This window comes from Lissotriton helveticus, chromosome 6, assembly GCF_964261635.1.
Source record: "Lissotriton helveticus chromosome 6, aLisHel1.1, whole genome shotgun sequence".
NCBI classification, from domain to species: domain Eukaryota; kingdom Metazoa; phylum Chordata; class Amphibia; order Caudata; family Salamandridae; genus Lissotriton; species Lissotriton helveticus.
The window spans coordinates 424,791,378-424,812,007 of record NC_136067.1 but is presented as its reverse complement, the minus strand read 5'-3'; the positions used below and the strand labels follow the sequence as shown (position 1 = coordinate 424,812,007).

The 20,630-nt window shown below is 50.4% G+C and overlaps 1 protein-coding gene across 2 annotated transcripts in view; it reads left to right on the top strand.

Annotated features, from left to right (window-relative positions):
* COLEC11 (collectin subfamily member 11) overlaps positions 1-20,630 on the top strand; it is a 351,597-nt gene that overhangs the window by 270,969 nt on the left and 59,998 nt on the right. For both annotated transcript variants that reach the window (XM_078647866.1, XM_078647865.1), the window contains exon 6: positions 100-195. In XM_078647866.1, the coding sequence (XP_078503992.1) occupies positions 100-195 (96 nt within the window). The remainder of the gene's footprint in view (positions 1-99; positions 196-20,630) is intronic.

Genomic DNA, 20,630 nt, shown 5'->3' with positions numbered 1-20,630 from the left:
GTGAACTTAATGGCTGCCTGCTCCTGACCTAATGCAACATCTTTGATCAGTTTAGTTATAGTAGACTAACCATAAGAATATATTCTCGTGCCTTTTCAGGAATACCATGCGAGTGTGGACAAATAAGGAAGGCTATTGGCGAAATGGATATCCATGTGTCACAAGTAACAACTGAGTTAAAATTTATAAAAAATGGTATGTATGCATGTATATCTTAATTTTTTGATATCCATTTATTCTATAGAAGTCTAATCAGCCAAAATATTTTGGGAGCTCAGGGATTTTTTTTTTCTATTTGTTCAAAATGTTCAACACAAATGCAAAACTTAACCCCAATCATCTGTGAATGCAAAGTATCCCTTTAAAATGTACAATGGTAATTAATACATCAAAAAGGCATTTGAGTGCAGGCAAATAATCGATTCGCAGTTGTCATTCATTCGACACTTCTATGGCTTCTCCATAGTTCGTCCTATATGTGTATATTCCAGTTAAAATTTGCATAATACTTTTGGTTTCTGCTTTAGTATCCCCTAGAGAGCTCCCTATAATTTTACCAGAAACAATGTTGTTTGCATAAACTTCCATAGTTTTACCACCTTCTGTTTTCGTGGAATAGGTGCTGGGCCTCCGTTTCCCAATAACAAAATCGTCAGTTTGTTTATCAAAACCTGTTTTTAGAGATGCATACATTTGTCCATATTTCTGTTATCGTAGGGTACTCCTACACCAGTGTGTATACGTCTTTGTGCCAAACACACAAAAGTTGGTGGGAGGATTGTTTACAGACAGTTTAAACCACAGGCAATCTCTTTGTTTGGCATTTCAACCATTGGCGGCTGTCAGTGAAAATTATGATGCGGCGGGGGTGGTGAGGGATAGAAAATCAATAAAATAGGCGGGGGCAAGGGGGAGGAAAAAAATACATTGACCTACCTGGCTGCCGGCTGCCTCCGCGCCTCAGGCTCCCCTAAGCCAATCACAACGTTGCTGTCACCATGACAGCAGCACCGTGGTTCGGCGCTCAGGCGGGGACTCTCAGCCTTTGCATGTTCCTCACCAGGCTGTGCATTACAGCCTGGTGGGGAACATGCATAACTGTTTGGCCAGCCCAAGACGGCTGACCAAACCATCACGCACGCTTAAGTACCCCAACCACTAGCTGTGCTGACAGCCCAGCCCCGTCCGACCCGGAAACCTCCCTCAGTGGAAAAATAAAATGATAACTTTGCGATATTATGATTTTATTTTTCCTTTTTTTCCTTTTTCCACATTGGGGCAGCGCTCCTTCGGCCTTAACGGAAGAGCTGCGGCTGATTTCAACCCATTTTGCTTCATCCACTGAGCCACTCTAGTAAGTGGCTGACTTCATGCAAATCAGCATTCACGCGGCTCCTCATGGTAACAGCCATGCTGAACTCCCAGCCGAGCCCATCTGTAATAGGAAACACAAGCAACCCCAGAAACATTTCGGCCTTGTTAGGCCTCATCAGATAGAGGCCTTCCTTATGGAGATCAGTACCGAACCTGGTTCTTATGGACAGAGGGCATTCCAAACTGCTATGTGAGTCCCCCTTCAGGTCGGAGCACAAGCAACTGAGGACCAGTTTCACCCTTTTTAGGGCTATATAACTTGGAAAAGGTGTCTCGGTAAACCCGTGGCCACTTAGGGCATTACATCAGACACACAAAAAGGGGTTGTGAGAAGTGCTCACAAATAGTTTAAACCACTAGCAATCACTCTGTCTAGCCTCCTCATTTATGCAAAGTAGTACTGTTCATTGTCTGTCTGGGAACAGTCCATCTCGAATTGCATCCAAAGGAAACAAAAGCAACCCCAGCTTGGATTCAGCCTTGTTAGGCCTGTCAGTTAATTTGAGTGAGTTATAACTTGGACCATGGGCACTACAAGCAAGAGACCTACATCTGGGCATACCATTAGCTAGGACGTTATATCAAACACACAAAAGATGATGTACTACATAACTCCAGTTTCAATGACTAGTGTGTGTTGCATTATATTCAGTGTTATCTCTATTTGAAGCAAATGTTTTTGCTGCATTTAAAACTAGTATGAAACGAGCTTTTTTAGTCAAATAACAAAACCTAGACAACTGTACATCTGTGAGTTCAAATCCATTTCCTGCCTGCTACTATATGGCATTGCCACAGAAGCTTAAGCTACATTTCTCCCTGTCCTCTGTCAGACAGTCAGTCAGCCAGGCTAAAATACTTCTTTGCAAAAAGCACAGATATCTTCTTCTGATTATCTACTCCAGCTCAGTCCCTGCTCAGAATAAATCAAACAGGGCTATTTAGAGGGTAAACCCAACTAGCAACTGGTGATAGCCCATAAGTCAATCAAACTAACATTTGCAGGCCTCCACTCCACAGTTTTTCTGCAACATGACCCAAAGTTGTATGCTTTAAGATAAAAGCCACCCCACAGTCCACTCAATCACGTAAAAAAATGTTGACATCTTGTATCTATCTCTTTCTACAAAACGCCACTCTTGACCAGCATAATTACTCCGTAAAAGTTTGATGGAGGGCTCAGTCAAACACGATGGCCACCCGCCAAACTTTTACAAAGTTTTTCAATTTTCGAAAAAAAATTCCCTTGGTGTGGGGAGTCATTATTGGTTCTTTTCTTTCCCTCACTGCCAGAACCTCTCTTTTCCATCAGTACCGCCAACAATTAACAAGTGCCCTCTTGGCAGGGAAATCTCCCATACGCGTAAGGGCCCACTTGAAAGGACTTTTCTCAAAAATTCACCAGATACTGTTGTTATCATTGAAGAAGGAGGCTGTGCCTTTGGGGCTCTCACATCAGAATCTGGTGCTTCTGCACTCATCCCCAAGGCTCCAGGAAATGATCTAATGTGGATATGGCATAGCTGTTGCTGAGGGCCAAAGAGGAAAATGTTCTCTGTGCTCTTACAACAGGAGCTCCGAAAGTCCCATACAGTTTTCTGCAGTCTCTACCACCACATGTGAAGAGAAGCAGTGGCGTAACGAAACTTGAAGGGGCCCCCCTGCAAAGTACATGCAGGGGGCCCCCCACATTCCTGATCAAGTCGGAAGGTCTCAGGCCACAGGCCTGCCAGTGCTGAAGGGGCCCAGCGGAGCTCGGGGTCCTCCCACACAGCGGGGGCTTCAGGGGCCTTTGTATGCCACTGCTTTTCACCATTGTAATATTATAGATGTGGGTGCAGCAGAAAAACTAAACTGGTAGCCACATTGAATATGTGCCACAAATGAAGAGGCGCACTCCAAATTTACACCCCCTGACATCCTATGAAAGGGAAACAGTGGTCCCAGGAACTCCTCAGGCATTTTACTAAAGATAAGTTGAATTGCACACTCTCAGAGTCAGAGATGGAATCAGGCAGTCTGGTCTGCAAGAGAAGAGTTTGTACCTGCACTGAGAGAGCACTTTTTATGCTTTACCTAGAAAGGACATGCACTGTCTCTGCGCGACATATTGTTTCACACACTAGACTTACAGCCCCCCCCCCAATAGCTTACCATTTGTTAGCCTGAGCGTCGTTCTCATTTCCTTTGTACATGTGTGTCACATCATGCAGGCATAAAATCTTCTTCTTGTGTTTGGACCTCCCCTGGAGCACAGTCCAAGTATTTGTGTCCATCCACTGCTTACGTTTATGGGAATACTTTTTTATTTGTGCTCAGGCACTCCGTATGAGTGCTTGTGTTTTCAGTCCGTCTCCCATATCACCATCCATGTAGCTTTTATTCCCTGTCATCAGTTCCCCTTCCATGTTGCTTCTTTTCCCTCCTACCCCCTACCAAGTAGTTTGGGCCACTGTACTCTATGCCACTTTGCTCTTCTCTGCACCATTCTACTCTACGCCACTGCACTTGACATCCCATGCCACTCTACTCTGCACCACTCTATGCCACTTCACTTTATGCCACTATACTCTACATCACTATACTCTACGCTATGCACTCTATGCCACAGCATTCTACTTTTCAATGCTCTATGCCACTACACTCTACACCACTGCACTTTATACCACTGCATTCTGCGACACTCTACTCTGCACCACTGTACTTTATTCTACTGTGCTCTATACCACTCCACGCCACTGCATTTTAATCCACTGCACTTTAGGCTACCGCACTCCACGCCACTCTACTCTGCACCAATCTACTTTCCACACTCTATGCCACTCCACACTACTTTACTATACATCACTGCACTCTATGCCACTGCATTCTACACCAAGCACTTTATGCCACTCTACTCTACTCTGCACCACAGCACTCTAGGCCACTGCCCTCAATGTCACTGCACTATACTCTGCACCACTATATGCCGCTGCACTCTACATCACTGTATTCCACTATGCACCACTCTACTCTACACCTACTGCTCTCTACACCACTGCACTTTACTCTTTACCAATGCACTCTACACCACTGTACTCAACACCATTCTACTTTAGACTTCTGCACTCTATGCCTGCCAATCTATTCAGCACCACTCAACTCTATGCACTGCACTCCGTGCTGCTGCACTCTACGCCACTCTTTTCTGCACCACTCTACTCTATGCCACTGAAAATTACGCCGCTACACTTTAAACAACTGCACTCTATGCCACTGCAGTCTACTCGGTGCCACTGCACTCTACACCACTGCTCTGTTCACCACTCTATTCTATACCTCTGACCTCTATGTCACTCTACTGTACTCTGCACCACTCCCTGCCACTGCACTCTACACCACTGCACTCTACTCTGCACTACTCCACTCTACGACTCTCTAGTCTACCCACTCCACTGTATGCCACTCTACTGCTTTACACTACATTCCACTTTACTCTATGACACTCCACTCTACACCACTCCACTCTATGCCACTGCACTGTATGCCACTCCACTCTGCTCTACGCCACTCCACTCTAATCCATTTCACGCTACGTCACTCCAAGCCACTCTATGCCACTCCAAGCCAATCTATTCCACTCCACTTTATGCCAATCCACTCTATGCCACTCTGCACCTCTCTATGCCACTCCACGCTACTCCACTTCATATTGCTGTACAAGATGCCTAAAAACACCGGCAAAGCCAATAGCTCTAGCATAGGCGAAACCTATTGGCTTTGCCAACGGTTGTTTTTGTTATGTGGTGAATTTTCCTGGTCTACACCAGACACACCGGAAGAACGCCTGGTGCTCACTGGGTCCATTAGCCATTTTATATTCCGTGGACCCTGTCGTCGCACGTAGGGTGGCAGGTACATTAATTTCAGCTGTCTACATTACTAGAGATGGTCTTTTGTCTCTGGGGTGTAACAAAATGCTGTACTTTGTATTTTGAGTTGGATTTTTCACCAATTAAAAAATGTAAAGAAAATGGAATTATCCAGATCCCAAATTCTTCCTGGGGCCTTTAATCTGCATGCTTATGGAATACTGTTTCCCAGTACTATTCACACCGAAATCTCCATTCTGCTAGCTCTATGCTACTGAAATCTTCAAATTAAAAATTATTCAGCTTTGAGAGAAAATATTAGGTTACGCAGTTCCATTCTGTGGAAGAATTTGCAATATAAACTTTATTTGATTGAGTTGGTGGATAGTTATATTCAGAAGCTGGAAATCTTTGAGTACTTGTGCCAACAGTAGAGCCTGTCATTATTTCAGAGGGATGCAGCACTATAGAAATATTGAATTAGGGACATTTTCTATGGTTTCCTGGTTTGCAGTATAAGTGAGGGACTGCTTTGAATGAACCTACCTTCAACCACTTGTCTGTAAAACATAGCAGATGTTTCAAATTGATGACAAGATGGACTGGCCTGATACTGGCCTATTCAGTGCATTCCTGCACTCAAACGCCTCACTGGGAAGTCCTATTATGAATACTTACAGCCCTATGCAGTGAGCATATTAAAATGCTAGCATCTTTCCCTCTTGGCACCTAGTAAAAGAAAGGACTATGGGTGGTTGGCTGAAGAGTGGGTGGAAGAGGAAGCAATACCCAGCCAATCGTGTGGTGTATATTTAGGTTTAAAGTATTTTATTGCAGTTTTGAAAACAATACAAACAAATAAATACAGTGGTCTCGAGGAGGTAGCGTGAAGCTTCCGCTATGCAGGAGCGCAACCAGCGTGTATGGCTCTGCCATAGTTATATCCATCAAGGCACTGTGCTGGGTGCGCATGCGGTGACAACAACTTCAAGGACCAACAACCCCATTCCCAACTCTCCCCCCCATCCCCACCCTCCAGATCCCCCCCACCCTCCTCCCGTACTGTGCTCAAGTCTCCCTCCCGTGCCACTCCCGCGGTGCGTCCTCCTCATTCACCCGTCATTCATCCCAGACACCTCAGCTAGGGGGGGTCGCTGGGGACGTTAGCCGCAACAATCGGAGATATCGAGGACAGGTAAGTTCCTTAAATTCCGTCACTAGTAAGGAGTGGAATGGCAGCCACAGATCCTCAAACATAGCCGTCTCCCCCGACACCATAAGGGATAGCTTCTCCATCCCTAAGACATGCCACAGCCTATGTAACCACCCGGTAATCGTGGGGAGCGTGGTGGTGCGCCAGTGGATAAATATGTTCTGGACAGCAGAGCCCAGGGCAATCGCAATCTGCCTACCCCTGCGAGATCTCAGAGGGTACATCAGCCCGTTGGGCAGACCCAGCAGGACATATGCGGGGAAGCGAGGCAGTTCAATGTCAAAGCACCGGGCAATCTCGTCCAAGACCTCCTTCCAATAGGGGCTCAGTAGGGGCAGTCCCACAGAACATGTGTAAGTGTGCCTATCTGTCCACAATCCCGCCAACAGGTGTTCATAATGTTATGGTTCATTTCATGTAGTCTCTCAGGTGTATAGTACCAGTATGTGGATACCTTAGTGAACGTTTCGGTGAGTCCGGTATGGTACGCGGAGTGTCGTGCCCGGTATGAAATGTGGTCCCAGTCTGTGTGACTCAGAGTCCTACCTAATTCACGTTCCCAGTGTTCTCGCCCTGGATTATAGATATGAAAAGAGGAAGGCTGCAAAAGCTTATATAGATCCGAGACGAGTTTGGAGTCTGAGGTGCGCGTCACGAGCCATTTCTCATAAGGCGTGAGCTTCCGGTCTGCCGAGGCGCGTACCTGCGGCTGAAGCGCCCAGTGACGCACCTGCGCGTACCGCATCCGTTCAGTCTCCGGCAGATGGTATTCTCGCCTAAGATCCTGAAACGGGAGGACACCCTCCGGACCGTACATGTGGAACAGTGCACTGCATCTAGCCGTCTGCCAGTGCGCGAAGGCCCCGGGCTCCATCCCGGGATGAAAATCCGGGTTCCCGACCAACAGTGTGAACTGGGAGGGGAAGGTGGTGAGTTTGTGCGCAGAATTCGTGGCGTCCCAGACTCGCATCGGGACCCGCGTGATGAAGGACGCGTATAGGTTGGGGGGACGGTGAGCTCTGCGCAGGAAGGGCACCTCCTGCAGGGTCCTGCCTGCAACCGCCTGGTCCTGGAACAGCCAGTGTTTATCAGATTCCCACCTGCTCCACTCCACCAGATACCGTAGTTGCGCCGCCTGGAAATATTTGTGGAGATCCGGTATGCCCAGTCCCCCAGACTCAGGGGCCAGCGTGGATAAGGCTCTCTTGAGTCGGGGTTTGCTGCCCTGCCAGACGAAGCGTGCAATGTCCGCTTGAGTCTGCCGGATCCACCCTTTCGGGGGTTGGAGCGGTAGGACTCGGGAATAGATATAGCACCTGCGGCAAGAGAGACATCTTCACTGCGGCTATTCTGCCCAGCAAAGACAGTGTTCCCCTGTTCCAGCGGATTCACTCCTCCTTAAGTTTCTTGCCTAAGGCCGTATAATTGGCGGTCACCATGGTGGATAAAGAGGGTGCTAACAAGATGCCCAGGTAAGGCACCAGGTCTTTGGACCAGCGCATAGGGAAGAGGCCCTGTAGTTCGGCTCTCGTGGCGGCGGTCAGCGAGACGTCAAGAGCCGCCGATTTCCCCATATTCATCTTGAAACCCGCCACAGTGGCGAAGTCCTCTAATTCGGTGATACAAGCAGGAAGTGCCCTTCTCGGATCGTCGAGGGTCAGTAGACCATCATCCGCGTAGAGGCTAATGGTGTGGGTATACCTCCCCATCCGCACGCCAGTCGCGTTCGGGTTCTGGCGCATCCTTTGGGCAAAGGGCTCCATATAGAGAGCAAAGAGCAGCGGCGGCAACGGGCACCCTTGTCTGGTGCCCCGCTCTATCGCAAATTTACGGGAGCTGCAGCCATTCACCCGCACCACCGCGGACAGAAATTTATAGCAGTTGAATACCAGGGTGCGAAACTTTTCCCCTATACCCATCTTCGACAGAACCTTCTCTAAGTAGGGCCAGTGTACCTGGTCGAAGGCTTTCTCCGCGTCGATCGATAGCAGCATCCGTTTCCCGGGGATTCGGGAGGCCTTCTCCAGTACATGGACCACTCTTTTGGTGTTGTCTACCGATTGTCTCCCAGGGATGAATCCCGCCTGATCCGGGTCCACCAGTCCCGGCAGGTGAGGTGCTAGTCGTGCCGCCAGGATCCCGGTGTACAGCTTGAGGTCTACGTTCAGAAGGGAAATCGGTCGGTAGGAGCCGCATAAAGTCCGGTCTTTTCCCGGTTTGGGGATAACCAACACCGTTGCCTGGAGTATGTCTGGAGGGATAGCTCCCGGTTCGGAGAATGAGTTAAAAAGGCACGTAAGGAGCGGGGCTAGCTCAGGGCAAAACGTCTTATAGAAAAGGGGCGTATACCCGTCAGGTCCCGGGGCCTTCCCGTGTTTTAGCCGGGAGATAGCCGTGATCACCTCCTCAACCCGAATGTCCCGTTCTAAGTGCTCTGCCTGTTCCGGGGCGAGGGAGGGAAGGTTCACCGAGTCCAGATAGTCTGCCTCGGCCTGTGCTGAGGGGGGAGCGCCTGCATATAAGTCGGCATAGAAGCGGCGGAAGCCGTCTGCAATCTGACTATCCTCTGTGGCCGTCACCCCAGCGGAAACAGACAGCTCCTTCACCAGGCGGTTTTGGTGCCTTACGCGAAGCTTATTCGCCATGGGCCGGCCACACCTATCGCCGCCGGTGTAATATGCATGTTTCAAGCGCAGCGTATTCCGCCCTGTCCATGTCTAATGCAGACAGGAGTTTTCTAGCTGCTTTAAGTTGCTTCCAGATTCTGGGAGCCCCGGTTCTCTGATGCACCTGTTCCAGTTCTCGCACCTTGCAGGTAAGTTCATCTCTCTTCTGCTGCCGCTCTCTATTCTCCGCCGAGGAGATGGCAATAAACTCGCCGCGGAGCACCGCCTTCAATGCGGCCCACTGTGTCGCCGGGGTGGTATCGTCATTATCATTGTGCCGCCGATAGTCGTGAATTGTTTCCTGTATACGTGTCACTACTGCCTTTTTATGCAAAAGGGTGTCTCTGAGGTGCCACAACCTTCGCGAGGGAGATGCCGGCGGCAGACGGAAAATGCCCTCAACGGGGGCGTGATCCGACAACGAAAGAACCCCTATGTCCGAAGCTGTGGCTAGGTTGCAGACCGGTCTCGTGACCAGAAGATGATCCAGTCTCGCGTAGGTCTTGTGTGCGTGTGCATAGTAGGAGTAAGCTCGGGCGGTTGGGTGGAGACGACGCCACAGATCGTGTAGGTCGAGGTCTTCCATATGAGATTTGCCCGTCTGCGAGATCTCCCCCGTTTGAGGGTATCGCTGCGCCGATCTGTCCAGGGACGAATCGAAGACCATATTCAGGTCTCCACCAATAATTATATGTCTGTCCGGGGTGGTCGCAATGTCCACCAAGGCCGAGTGGAGGAACCGCTCCTGGTGGTCGTTGGGGCTATATATCGAGGCAACCGTAAATACCAGACCTGTAAGCTAGGAGCCTTCCCTTCTGTTCCGCCACTTTATGTAAGGCCTCCCCCTTAAATGCTCTAGACAACAGGATTGCGGCCCCCGCCGTCTTGGTAGTGTTAGAGGAGAAGTATTGTGTCGGGAATTTCGGGGACCGCATCCTTTGACAGTCTCTGGCCAGGAGGTGTGTCTCCTGCAAAAGACAAATATCCGCTTGTGTGTTTTCTAGTAGGGATAACACTGCTCTCCGCTTGACCGGGTTGTTCAGCCCTTTTACATTAAGAGTAACAACCTTGAGGGCCATCATCTATGTGGGTAAGAGCGCAGCTCAATCAGTAGGTCGCGGCCCGGGAAGGACGGCGCCAGTGTCAATGGTGTGCAGATGTGGTGCGAGGGCAGAGCAAATGTGTCAACAATGCAGTACGGTACCCCTCCCTCCCCTCCACTCCCCTAGAACTTCCCCCCAACAGTCCGTCTCCGTCTCCCCCTGACCCCCCTGACCTCCCCCCCAACAGACCCCCCATGCAAGCAACCAGCTTTAGCAGCCCCTCCCTCCCCCGCTCCCCCCAGCCTCTCCCCCCACTCCGTCACTCACCCCGCCAACCCCGAAACTACCCCAACCACCCCCCTCCCCCACCCTCCTCTCAACCAACTGTGCAAAGAGCACCATTGTCCCAGTCTGGTCCCAATGGACAAGTCCGTGGAAAGTTATTCAAGTGGACGTCCAGCCACCACGCCCCCCCCCGCCGCCCCCCAACCCCGGAACCCTCGAACCTGCAAAGATGAAGAGGCTTTGTTGATCTCCCCCCGGAGTATGCTCAGGCCGTCAGGGCCACATCACCAGTCGCCGTGTCTCTGGTCACCGCATGCACTGCACTGTCCATTTCCGCCCGGATAGTGGGCGAGTCCGGTCTCATGGGCGCAGGTGGGGATCGTCGCTCCTGAATCGTCTGCCAACCGTCTCTAGTGCCGCGCCGGCGGCGGGGCGTAGTTGTGTCCTCCTCCGTTGCGGTGATCCCCAGTACTCCGCAGATATCCTGGAGGGACCGGAGTTGGTGCAAGGTCCCATTCCAACGGAAGATGAGCCGGAAGGGGTGACCCCAGGAATACTGCGTGTCATGTTCCCGTAGGAAGTCCGTGGCTATTTTGAACGCTTTGCGTTTTTGCAGCGTGATGGTCGACAAGTCCTGGAAAAGGGCCACCGGGTGGCCACGGAAACGCAGGGATTGCTGCCGCCGTGCTTCTCGAAGAATCCACTCTTTCAAGGGATAGTCTGGTAAGAAGGCTAAGATGTCCGGGGGCGGCGCCGAGGCCCGGCGCGGCAGGCCCACTCTGTGTGCTCTGTCGATTCGGACCGAGAAGTCTCCGGGTTCACCCAGTACCTCTCTAAACAAGTCTCGCAGGTACGCAGCGATGTCGTCTCCTTCCTCCTTCGATGGGACGCCTCGGACCCGGATGTTATTGCGCCTGGATCTATTCTCGAGATCCTCAGCGTGGGCCTGGAGGTCAAGCTGCTGGTCCTTGAGTCGCAGCACTTCCTGCTGCAGTTGTATGATCTCTTGGTCTCGGGAGTGCCCGGCCTCCTCAACGGAAGCCACTCGTTCGCCTAGGGAATCGACCTCCTTTTGCACTTCTCGGACCTCTCCGGCCACCTCCTGCTTTAGCGTTTGGAAATCTTCTCGGAGGGAACTGAACAGCGACTCCAGGAACGATCTAGTGACTGGAGGCTCCCCTCCTTTTGCTCCTCGGGCATTGTTCGAGGGGCTCGGGCCGGTTGAGACCTATCTGGTCGTGGGGCACCCCTGCCCAGCATTTCTGGTAGAGTGCGGTCTCCCTTCTTGCCCCCTCTGTTCCCGGCCATCAAATGAGTGGGGGGGGCACGTCGCGTGGCACAGCGCCCAGAAGGAGCCGCGGGGCTCGTCTCCGTGTCCGCAGGCAAGCCTTTTTGTAGAGTCTGCGTCCAAGGTAACTCCGGCAGGCAGTATCGCCAAGTCACACCCCTGCCTGCGGGTGCTCAAAGCACCAGGAGCGCCGGTTCCGGGAAAGCAATCATGGACCACATCTGGCGCAGGTCATAGCGGCAATGTCCAAACGTCCGTGTGGTGGCGACAGGGAGGTGATCCAAAACCTAGGGGTGGGTCAGGTCACCAGCGCGCCGGCCGGCACCGAAGCACTCCACCCGCAGCGTAGGCTGACCCGGCACCTGATCCGAGGGGCACTCCGTCGGTGGCGAGACTCCTGGCGGACCTGGGCCCCTAGGCACATCAACTGGAACCTCAGCGGCTCGCGCCTCTGCCCGTGGGACCTCCGGACGCACAGTGAGTCTTGGTCCGTAGGGGCCGATGAAGGCCCACCTCCCTTGGTGGTCGTAGCCTCACCTGTTAGGGTCCGAGACCGGGGCCGCTCAGCGGTCGAGGCCCGTCACCAATGTGCGACTGGCCGTCTGATACGCGGCCGGTCTGCCACGCGCGACCCCAAAGCGACCAGGTAGCCCCTCTCGTCAGAGCGCTGCTCCCCTCCAACCCGGGAGCGGGTATGGCTCAGTCCGTGCGGTCCAGCCCCTGCAGCGCCGCTGCTCCCTGCAGTCTCCACAATCACTCTGGGCCTCACAGTGGCAGGTTCCGGCCTCACTGCTGAGATGGGGGGTACGCCAGGGCAGCACCACCCCCGATGCCAGGTAGTATCAGGCCGCGGGGAATTGCGCAACCGAGGGCCTACTTCCGGCCGTGACCCCGGGCTCGCGTAGCGACCCCACGCCAGCCCGCCGCGCCTCTCTCCGGGAAATGCAGGCCCAGCCACCTCGGACTCCCGCCTGGGTCGGAGCAATGTCCAGCAGTTGCGGTATGGCAGTTTGTGCCGTGCAGAGGGTCCTCAGAGCGGCCCCCACTCGCCCTCTCACTCTGAGCCGATCTCTGCTGGAGCAGGGGGACAACGAGCAGTCTCAAGCCCGCCGACAGGCCCAGACCCCGGTCTGCCGTAGCGCTTCACACCGAGCCCACACGTGGCGAGGCCAGTCCCGGGCACGATACGCACCGGGCGGGACCCCTCCACCGGGCCCCCGCTAGGCTGAGCAGGGACCGCTCGACACCCCAGATGGTGCGTGTGCCGTCAGGTCTGCCCGTCCGTGGCGCCGTCTCTCTGGCCTTTTGCAGCGTTAGGTCAGCTCCTCAAGCCTGCTTCACACCCGGGCGCACTCCGGGTCCTCGCCGCCACCCCCACCGGGTCACCCAGAGCTCCTGGCAGCGCCGTTGTGCAGCGTTTCGATTCCGGGGCCGATCTCCGCACTGTTGGGGGGAGATCAGCAGGTATCAACAGGTCAAGGGCCCAGGATCACGGGAGCTCACGGAAGACACGTCTTCTCAGCCCACCATCTTGGCCACGCCGCGTGGTGTATATTTAAACTAATAACAGCTTACGGTTTACTGAGTCTAATAGTTGATTGATTATTTCATGCTACATGAAACTGCATTACTTTACAGCACAGTGCATTTTCCATTTACACTGCCTCTTGATGGTACAGTTGTGTCTGATGTATACAAAAAATGATGAGCGGAATGCTTGAATTAATCTCAGCCGCTGGTAATTGCTTGAGGCCGAATCCCTGGACCATTTTCATCCTTATTAAGACTCATTTTTGCTAGTTCTAGTAGCACATTTTTCACGGGACCATTGTCTGAGCATACCTGTCCTACATATGGCATCACATGAAAACATACAAAAACACTGATGAATAGAATGGTAGAATTAATCTCTGCCACTGCTAATTGCTTAGGGTTGTATCTCAGTCCATCGTCCATCATTTGTTTGTACACCATGCCACCTCAGTTTGGACCCAGCCATATGCGAATCAGTCTTGACCCTGCTCCAGTGGTAACAGTCCAGCCCGAACTGCCAGGCTCGGTCCTCCCTGAACTGGAATACAAGTAATCAGGACTGGTTTTGCCCATATTAGGGTTATCTCTGGTGCCAGAGTGTTGTGTGCCAATTGTGGATTACACCCTCAAAGAGCAGCTATATACCCATTTCTGGACTCAGAGTGGAACTAAAGTGGTTCCAACTATTTGTGGGTGGTGCTTCTGCCTGATTGGTGTCAAGCACCCACCTTACTGAAGAACCCACCTTCCAAAGTCTGCTGAAAGTAAACAATGGCAAGTTCGACAGATTCCTCAGATGTCTTTCATTTACTAATCACATCATTGATTATCCCTTAATTTTGATCTCCTTTGCAGTACCTTTCCAGTTACATTATGGGAGAATGAGGTCGCTTGTTCCATTTAAAGGGAGAAAATAGGATTGGCATTTGGATGGGACCACCGCTTACATATAATAAGAGTATTTTTCTGTTGGGCTTCTTTGTCTGCATTAGAGATGACTAATGGTTCATTGATTGTGTTATAGAAGGAGCATCACACAGGTGGCATGTGACTGATATAGTGCTATAGATGTAAGTGTTCTGCAGAGGGGTCAGCTGGGTGCCTTGAGGTAGAAAGCCCAGCTTTAAACTCAGTGTGGTGAGATAAAGTAAAAGTGTCACACAGGAGGTATTGCAGAAACTCTAGTAAACACCACATATGCAAACTACATACTCACCTCAGTGAGATGGACAACAGCCATGAAGTTTCAACTTACATTTATATCACAGCTCTACAGTTGATCGATAAAATCACATATTCCACCCAGCCAAGGACCAAAATGATGTCATTTCTGAAATCAGCAAACACATACCTTTGCTGATGGCCAGCATGCAGGTGAAGTCTGGGAAATGAATGATCCTAAGAATCTGTGCTTTGGTTTTACATAAGGAATGTGGGAAATTGTGCTACTGTGAATTGCAGCTCTTGGGAAAAGGCAATGTACTTTTATAGGGCATGACATCCCTGATAAATTGAAGTGCAGGTGCGGACTGGGAACTCAAGCAGCCCTGGCAATTTTCTCAGACCAGACCTTGGGGAAGCACTGCCTTGCTCCAGGAGGCTGGAAACGCTTGCTTACTGCTTTTGTTACTGGGGGCTGATATTGCAGCACCGCTGCAAAACCGGCCCCCAGTAACAAAACCAGCCCCCTCCTCTGAATAACTGACCCCCACCCTTCCAGCCTCTCGAGGAAACGCCCTATGTCCGGGACGGCCAGTCCAGCCCTGTTGAAGTGGGTCTCTTGCAGGCAGCAAAACGTGGTCCATTTGAATTGTAGTACATTGTAGTCGTAATTTGGAAATGTTCTAGATAAGAATCCTCAATTTCACTACGAATATATGCAGAGGGATATTCCAAGGGTATGCCAATTTTTCCAGAAACTAAGGCAGCACTGGGGCACGATAAGGTCAACTCATATTCTAAATGTTAAAGCATTACCATTTGGAAAATACAGAGACCCCGAATGGCAAACAAAATCTCATTGAACGACTTTTGTTAATCCAGAGGCAAGAAAGTAATCTCTCTCAGGTGATTGTATTGAAAATCAAAATTCTGAGCTTAAGGCAAAGAATCAGTGAGGTGCTCCTGACAGCTAGTTCCCTTCTTTATGCTCATTTGCTGACATCCTGAGAAAGCGCATGTTTGAAGGATCAATAAAGGGAAAATATTTGTGCTGGGACAGATTACTCCATGCAATCCATATGTCTACAGCACTTCCCTATGTTCAAATAGGAGGGTGGAGATTCACCTATCAATGGACCACCCCATTCACGTAGTGTTCAACACATGTCTCAATGCAATCAAAGAGCATTGAGCTTAAAAAAAGGGCAGTTCCATCAAGGAAAAGGCACATCCTTCTCCAAGGGAGGGCTTTGTCCTGCAGCAGATTGTTGATAATAATAATAATAAAGACATTTATAGAGCGCATGGAAAATACGCCATCTCGGCGTGTCCCCGCGCTAAAAAGAGAAGAAAAGCTCACCAGAGGAAAGAAGAGTACAAGGCAGAGGGCATAAGTAGAGTTATAGGGAGAACAAGTGAGTTTTCAGTTGACGTCGGAAGATGGTTTCCGAAGGCTCAAGGCGGAGACTCATGGGAAGTTTGTTCCATCCTATGGCAGCCGCCACTCTAAAGGACCGACCTCCCATTTTTTCTCTCCTGTAGCGGTGGGTTACAAGCTTGCCCATACCGCCCGATCTAAGCGATCTGCGTGGTTATACCAGGTAACCAGACCTGTCAGATAGCTAGGAGCTTTGTTCCAAAGGATCCGATGACATATTAGGAGGGCTTTGTACAGTATTCTTTTATTCACTGGGAGCCAGTGGAGGGCCTTCAGGGCGGTTCTAGAGTTGGCTCTTTTTGGGAGTCTAAGCACTAGGTGGGCTGCGGCATTTTGCAGTATCTGGAGTCGTCCTATGCTTTTACTCGAAGCTCCCAAGAAGAGGACGTTCCCGTAGTCGAGGCGTGACGTAATCAATGCCTGGGTCATAGTACGCCGAGCCTCCAAAGGAAGGAGGTCCAGGGTTTTATTGAGAGTCCTTAAGACTCCAAAACACTTGCCTACTAAGCGGTTGGTGTGAGTTTCATAAGAGAGTTTGGGGTCCATCCATATCCCTAGATTCTTCGCTTCAGGGCAAGGTGTAGGCATGGCGCCTAAACAGCTTGGCCACCAGTCACATGTCCAGAGCCATTGATCACCTCCAACCACCAGGACTTCAGTCTTGGAGCCGTTTAATTTTAAGCAATGATTATCCATCCAAGTGGCCAATGCTTGCATACAGGCTCGGAAATTATTGGCTCCAGCGGCAGGAGTTTGGGAGAGGGTGAGTAAGAGCTGTGTATCGTCGGCGTAGGAAACAATCTCTACGCCGAACGATTGGACTAGCTCTGCCAGGGGGGCCATGTATAGGTTAAAAAGGGTCAGACTTAGGGCAGAGCCCTGAGGTACCCCCTGCTCTAATGCCCTCTCTTCCGACTGAAACGAGCCCCGTTGAACCTGAAAGCTTCTGCCCGTCAGAAACGATTTCAGCCAACCGAGTGCTCTATCAGTTACACCTCCTCTGTTCAGACACTGTAGCAAGGTGATATGTGCTACAGTGTCGAACGCAGCACTGAGGTCTAGCATGACCAGTGCCATGGTTAGTCCTGCATCTGCTCCTAGACGTAGAGTTTCGGTGGCTCGTAGTAAGGCCATCTCAGTAGAGAAACCTCCTCGGAAACCCGATTGAGATGGGTGTAGGAGAGCATTCTTCTCTGCAAATTCCATCAATTGCACATTTGCAATTTTCTCTGCAATTTTTGCGGTGTAGGGCAGTAGAGAAATCGGTCGTAGGTTCTCGAGGACATCATGGCTTACATTAGGTTTTTTCCTAATAGGTAGTACAATTGCCTTTTTCCAATTTTTAGGAAGGGTTTGGGAGTCAAAGGATGTCCTGAGGAAATGGCGGATGTAAGGTTCTAAGACCGTTATGCTGGCGCCCAGGACCCATGGAGGGGCGGGATCCCGCGGTGAACCCGATTTTATACTAGTACAGATGATTTCAAGTTCTTTACTGGGTGGTACGGTGAAACACTGTAACCTCGGTTTTGAATTTAACAGCGCCCCTTCCTTCAGTTCTATAAAGGTTTCTCCATTCGTAGGACATTTGGAGAAAGAGATGTATATTTTATTGACCTTATTGGCTTGTTAGACACACTTTCGGGCCTGGGTACAGACAATAAAGCATGTAGAACAGCGATTACAAAGGATCTAATTTCATACAAATGCCTTAAAATTAAAATTGGAGTTTTAGCAAAACCAGACAGTTTTTGTTTCTAGCCATGTTTCTTTACTCTACTTTATAAAACAAAATTGTGCTTGTTGGATGCGTTTCTTGCTTGTGTTTGTAGTAATCTACTCCCACCCAGGCCCGGATTCCCTCAAGACCTTACTATGTGGGAGGGCTCCGACAAGAGGGTATGGTGTTGTGAATCTGGTGTTCATGACCTCGCCCATCCTCAAGATGCCTCTCATGAAAAGTTTCTCTGTCCAGCATAGTGCCACCGTTCTACTTTAAGGCGCATGTCTTATTTGAAAAAACTGCATTATTCCATTAGCCCAGCATCTTTCCATTATATCACATACTCTCGTCCAAGCAGAGACCTATCTTACATCACCTCTTTTTTAAGTGCCACTCATCTTTAAACCGAATTTCTATTAAATACCCCTTTACTGCTGTGCTTCTCTTATTTAAAGCGCCCCCCCTTTTCATTTCTTCAGTGAAATGTGTCTTTCACTTAAATTACCTTCCTTCCTTAAACCTTATGTCTTTCCCTTAAATTACCTCTCCCACTTCATTAGAGCCTCTGCCCTGTAAAGCGCCTCGGTCCTTGCCATGCGCGCGCACAGTTTGCATACACAGAGCACCTCTGGGTAATGCTGGCCCTACGAGGTTGTACTGAATGGAGTATCGAGCATCAAGAGGCCCACTTTGGACACTGCCTGTGGGTAAAATGATTCCCTTAGCTTTAATAACTCGGGTAAATAAACCAGGCCAGCCCCTCCCTCCTTGGTGGCTGCCACCAAACCCTAATCTGGGACACAAGGAGGCGCGTGCAGAGGGTTTGAGCTGCCAGTGCCTTGCAGACCATAGTTTGTTCTGCGGCCCACTCCAAAGCCCACCACCCCCCCAGACCAAGCAAGCGCAGGACTGGCCTCTGAACAGACTGGTGTGTTCATATGTTAATCGATGGAGCCCTGTACCCTGGAACATGAAAGAAGGCACAAACACGAACCCTGTGCATGGAAGTACTACGCCCCTCCCCGTTGCCCCTCCAAGGTGCACCCCCGGACTTCTGCGCAGTGCCCACCCTCCTGACCATCAACGTAGCTTCAATTGCCTGCTCCAATGCTGCTGCGCTGAGGCTGGGAGCCAAGGGGCCTTCGCAATGCCCACTGTACCCACCCAAACCAGAAAAGACATCACATTGCACGGGTCATAGACATCCTCTCAGGGGGTGGGGAGGAGAGGGGTGTGGAGACCTGGAGACTATTCAGAAGGGGCACCCGTGCCATTTTTTCAATGCAGAGAGACCACTGTGTATCGTGATTAGCTGTCACCTTTGGAACCAGCGCACCGAAGTTCTAATCTCAGCTATCAAGCCACGAAACCCTGTGACCCTTGACAAAAAGCACCGGCATCACACAGGAGGGCAGCCCCCAAGAGAGTAAAACATTCGCAGCAATGCAGCCCCAATTCCTCTGCACAGGGCTATCATGGCAACTACGTGACTTACGGCCCCCAGGCACCCGCTTTCTATTCTCTGGGAAGTGTGAGGGGTGTGTGCGCGGCTCCGGGCAAAGCCACAGGGTGTGAGGTGGCCGGGCACACTCGAGAGAGACAGCCACACAGTCAGTTTTCCAAATCTCACCCTCCTCAAGTACTGACATGCGGGGCTGGCAGAGGCCGTGCACATCGATGCATGCAGGAAGGTGTTAGGTTTACACTCCGGAGTTCTTTACAGCAGGGGCCATCAGATGCCCCACTTTCATACACAGACCTGCGCCGGGAGATAACTGCCATCTAATAATGAAATCACCCAGAGGCCCGGTCGGGCATGGGCATGCGCAGCGGCAGCGCATGCGCACTAACCATTTAATAGATGAAAAGGCCGTGGCGTGCGCGACCCGTTTAACACATGAAGATTTGAAGAGGCTTAGTTGCTGCAGCTGGGTGCGCTGAGACTGAGTGAGGGGCCCCCTGGGGCGCGGGGCCCCGCCGCACCGCATGGGCTGCGGGGGCCTGTGTTACGCCCCTGAAGAGAAGATGAAGTTGAGGCACACTAAACTTGGACATCTTTTTGTGTATGCATAATTTATCACACTAAAAACCTATGGTAGCTCAGGATCCTCAACATTGGCTCCTGGCATCGGCCACAACAAGTTACATTTAACACACAAAAGCTGATAAGAGGAATGCTTGAAAATAGTGTATACAAACTGGTAGTTACTCTGGATAATATTCTAACCCATTACTTTTTGCCCACTGAGCGTGCTGGAAGATAGATTATTAGTAGGGGTAAGTATGCACCTACCACTAGCAATAAGGCCACCAATGCTATTGCATATAACGCACAGCCAAGGTCTCAATAAATTAATCACTTGCTCAACCCTTGGTAGCTGGCTGCGAGCAGGCAGGCTTAACTTAGGAGGCAGGTGTGTAAAGCGTTTAAAAACACAAAATCATTAAATAAGTAAGACACAACACACAATAAAAATCCACAACCAATTTATAAAAATACGAAATATCTTTATATTAAAAAGACACCATGACAAATACAATCCAATGTAGGGAACTCAAGATATGAATTTTTAAAGAATAAACACTTTCTAGTGCTTAAAAAAACAATAGCGGCAAATTGGGACATCTGGTCACGCTTGAGTGGGATAGAGTCAAAGTTTGAGGCCGACTGCGATGGAGCCCGAGTAAGCAGGAGGCCTCGGTCAAAATCTAGCCTTCACACTTAAAAAAGTTTCTGAGGGATTTTCTCTCATTGTCAAATGAGGCTCCTCTTCAGGCTGGGATTCGAGTTGATGATGATGGCTTGGATTTGCAAAAGGCCTTTGTGAAATCATGGAAGTCTTGAGCTTCGGAGCTTTTAGCATGACTAATTTGAAATCAAGGCCAAGTCGTGGTTCGACATCGGCAGCTTGGCTCTCGTCGACAACTCTGTCACTTTATGGGGTTCAAAGTGTCTACAAACAAAATCCAAGGTTCTAGAGTCTCTGAGTTGCTCCACGGAAGCTGGGACTATAATTCCCAATGATACATATGCCCAAATCCTTTCGAGTCCAGCTGA